The following is a 3,405-nucleotide window of genomic DNA, read 5'->3' as shown; positions in this document are numbered from 1 at the left end:
TTTGTCCAAGACTAGAAGCAACAATATTAGAGTAACAGTACCTGAAGGAAAGAAAAAGTATACATTGCAAAACGACGAAATGAAGATGGATCGTCAATTCATCATACTCTTGTCTACAAGGGGATGAGAAAGGACATAAACATAACTGATGTTTGCATCTAGATTTTTCTATATGTTTGCAAACAATCGTTTGGCTAGTGTAGAGACATATGTTAATTACCTTGTACATGAATTTTATTTTTAAGTATTCCATATAAGAACAATTGTACACCCAACTAATTAATGTATACATGCATGATTTAAACATATTATCTTCAATTATATTCCTAGACCAAATAATAATTGAGACAAAACAAGACTAAGTCAAAATGGTTTGCATCTATGCATGGTGCAACACGCTACTAGCTCTCTGCTTTATGTCCAATAGTCATACATAATGCTAAATCGAAATTATTTTTTTACAAACTAATTATAATCAATATGAAGCAACCAATAATGGAGATGAACATGGCATATACCCATAGCTGGGTACCATGGACCCACATTACAATTACACACAACCGATATATATATAAACAACTACATGAGATTTCTTATCATGATAGCAATTAATTAGTTTATGCCTCTCTTGACAGGGACAAGAATTAGTACTAATTTGTCATATGTTCACCAATTAGTGCACGACTGGAGTGTGGAATGATGTTATATATATAATCACCTTGGGTAGAAGTTGTTGTGCATCTTGCTAGCTAGCTAGATTGCATCTTCTTCCTTCATTTTACTCACAACCTACAAAGTGAGAGATTATTCTAACTCTAAACCAAGACCATCTCAATTTCTTGCTACTTAAATCTCATCTTCATCTTCTTCAACCTGTGATCATCATTCAGTAGTTAAAGCTAGTAATAGAGCCACTTGACAAGATTGCAGTACACAGATGTGTGGAGAGATGGAGCATGGGTTTCACCTCCACATGGAGCACCAGGTACCTATAAGCATGATCTAGCTAGCTATATAGCTTCTTAAATCTTGAAATTAAAACCTTTTTTTGGTTTGTCAAAAAATGGTGTCTGATTTTGTGTTCTTTACTCTAGGCTATACATGGTGGAGAATTTAAAGAAGGGATTTGCACGTCGATCCCCAATCCTCCTCTTCCTAGCACATCGAGACCAAATAGCATGGTCATCAAGGTACCCAATTTCCACTACTTTTTGCCTTGTAAGAATTACTCCAATTGTTCTACATATACATGGTCTTCTTTGGAACACGAGGGTTGACACTTTCAGAAAAAAACTGAAATTTCGTTAATATCGGTACTTTTTTGCAAAATTATTTTTTAACAGAAGATCGAAATTTCGTGAATTTTGTTACTTTTTTACGAAATTATTCAAAATTTTAACAAATTTTGATTGAATTTAAACAAAATTTGACCAATTCTTTTATAAAAACAAACTTGAAAAATCCTAAAATTACGGATGAGATAGTTGCTTGCCGGGTTCCGAAATCACCGGAATTTCTATCATCCCTGGGTGTGTGCATTCTTAATGGTCGGGCATCCATGGCGTGGTGGTGCAGAAGGTTTGCCGGCGGGAGTTCATCCCGCCGCACATCGTGGCGGAGGCGATCTCGACGCTGCGCGGCCTCGACCTCCGGTGGTCGGGTCCCATCACCCCCGGCGAGCGCCGCTACGTCGAGCAGTACGTCCTCGCCAAGTACCCCCAGTACTCCCACGGCCTCATCGGCGACGACGCCTCCGCCTCCGCCTCCGACAGCGACGTCGTCGTCGAGCAGCAGCGCCGCCTGCAGACGTCGTCGTCGTCGGCGAGGGGAGCGCCGGCGGCGGCGGCGAGGCTGGAGCCGTCGCGGCTGCTGGACATGCTGGCGAGGAAGGCGTCGTTCCCGGGGAGCTTCGTCTCCATCCCGGAGATCCAGGCGAGGAACCGCGTCCTCCGACGCTGCGGCCTCGCCGACGACGACGACGACTACCTCGTGCTGTTCGCGCCCACGCCCCGCGACGTGCTCGTGCTCGTCGGCGAGAGCTACCCCTTCTTCCGTGGAAACTACTACATGTCCATCCTCGCCGGCGGCGAGGCCGACGGCGGCGACTGCGTCCGCGCGTTCGCGGCGTACAAGGACGCGAAGGTGATCGCGGCGCCGGAGTCGTGGCTGGACCTCCGCATCAAGGGCTCCCAGCTCAGCCAGTACTTCCGCCGCAAGTGCAAGCACGCGCCCAAGGGGCTCTTCGCCTACCCCGTCGTCGTCTCCGGCCCCGGCGACGGCTCGGCGGCGGCGGCGGCGGCGAGGTACTCGCTGCACTGGGTGTCGGAGGCGCACCGGAACGGGTGGCACGTGCTGCTGGACGCCACGGGGCTCGCCGCCGGGGACCGGCTGCCGCTGTCGCTGCACCGGCCGGACTTCGTGACGTGCGCGCTGGACGACGCGCGCGCGCAGCCGCCGTCGGCGGCGACGGCGACGGTTACGTGCCTGCTCGTCAGGAGGAGGTCGTTCGACGTCACCTCCTTAAAGGGAGATAATTGAAACGATATGCAGAGCTAAATTACTTTGTTCCGTTTCAAATTATAAAAACATTTTAGGTTTTGTTTCATGTATGTGCTTCATTTATACTATGTGTAAATAATTTAAACGAGGGATAAAGAAGCCGAAACTTATCTCTATCTCTATCTTTACTATTATAAAATTAAAGATGTTTTTGCCATGCGCTTTGGTACGTCGTGAATCCGTAGCTTAGTTTCTGCATTTTCCGATTATGTATATCTTTCTTTCGTGTTTCTTATTCTATTTTCTTCTACCGAGCGCAACGCAGATGATCGATGCAACCCTGGGGTTGTTCTACCACACAGCTGACCTCTGGGCCGAGCGTCGCGGCCACCACGGGCGGAAAAAGTACACCGAAGGTCCCTCAACTTGTCATCGGGATAAAAAATATCCTCGAACCGCAAAACCAGATATACGAGATCTCTTAACTATACAAAACCGGTCACAATAGGTCCCTCGACGGTTTTGATCCCGGTTTTGTCCTACATGGCTGCTGAGTCAGCGTGGGACCCACATGTCAGCCTCCTCTTTCTTTCCCCTCTCTCCTATCCCTTCCTCTTCTCTCTCTCACTCTTCTCTAGCTCTGGGTAGGCTGGCGCCGCTGGCCGACGGGTGGGGAGGAGATTGACAGGGCGAGGCGGGAGAGGAGGTCCGGCGGCCGGCGACGTGGTAGCGGAGACGACGTGGGATCAGGGGAGCAAGGTGGCGGCGGCGGCGATGACGCGGGAGCAGGGGAGGGGCGTCGGCGACGGCGAGGGGAGCAAGGCAGTGGCTGCGGCAGCCTCCATTGCGCAGGCGCAGAGGAGGGCATTGGCGACCGACGAAGGGAAGACGGTCTTTCTTTTCAGC

General features: G+C 49.2%; 1 protein-coding gene across 2 annotated transcripts; it reads left to right on the top strand.

Moving 5' to 3' along the window:
- Positions 1-712: 712 nt before the first annotated feature.
- Positions 713-2,673, top strand: LOC9271875 (uncharacterized). Of its 2 annotated transcripts, none has more exons than XM_015760393.3 (3): positions 713-985; positions 1,095-1,190; positions 1,576-2,673. In XM_015760393.3, exons 1-3 carry the CDS (start codon positions 938-940, stop codon positions 2,536-2,538), a joined length of 1,107 nt encoding a protein of 368 aa, XP_015615879.1. In that variant the 5' UTR covers positions 713-937; the 3' UTR covers positions 2,539-2,673. The 2 variants fall into 2 exon arrangements, with proteins under 2 accessions (XP_015615879.1, XP_015615880.1); XM_015760394.3 differs by having other exon boundaries at positions 745-985; positions 1,579-2,673.
- Positions 2,674-3,405: the final 732 nt, after the last annotated feature.

This window comes from Oryza sativa, chromosome 11 (assembly GCF_034140825.1).
Source record: "Oryza sativa Japonica Group chromosome 11, ASM3414082v1".
Taxonomy (NCBI): Eukaryota; Viridiplantae; Streptophyta; class Magnoliopsida; order Poales; family Poaceae; genus Oryza; species Oryza sativa.
The sequence above is the reverse complement of the archived record's forward strand: the minus strand, read 5'-3'. Positions and strand labels throughout refer to the sequence as shown.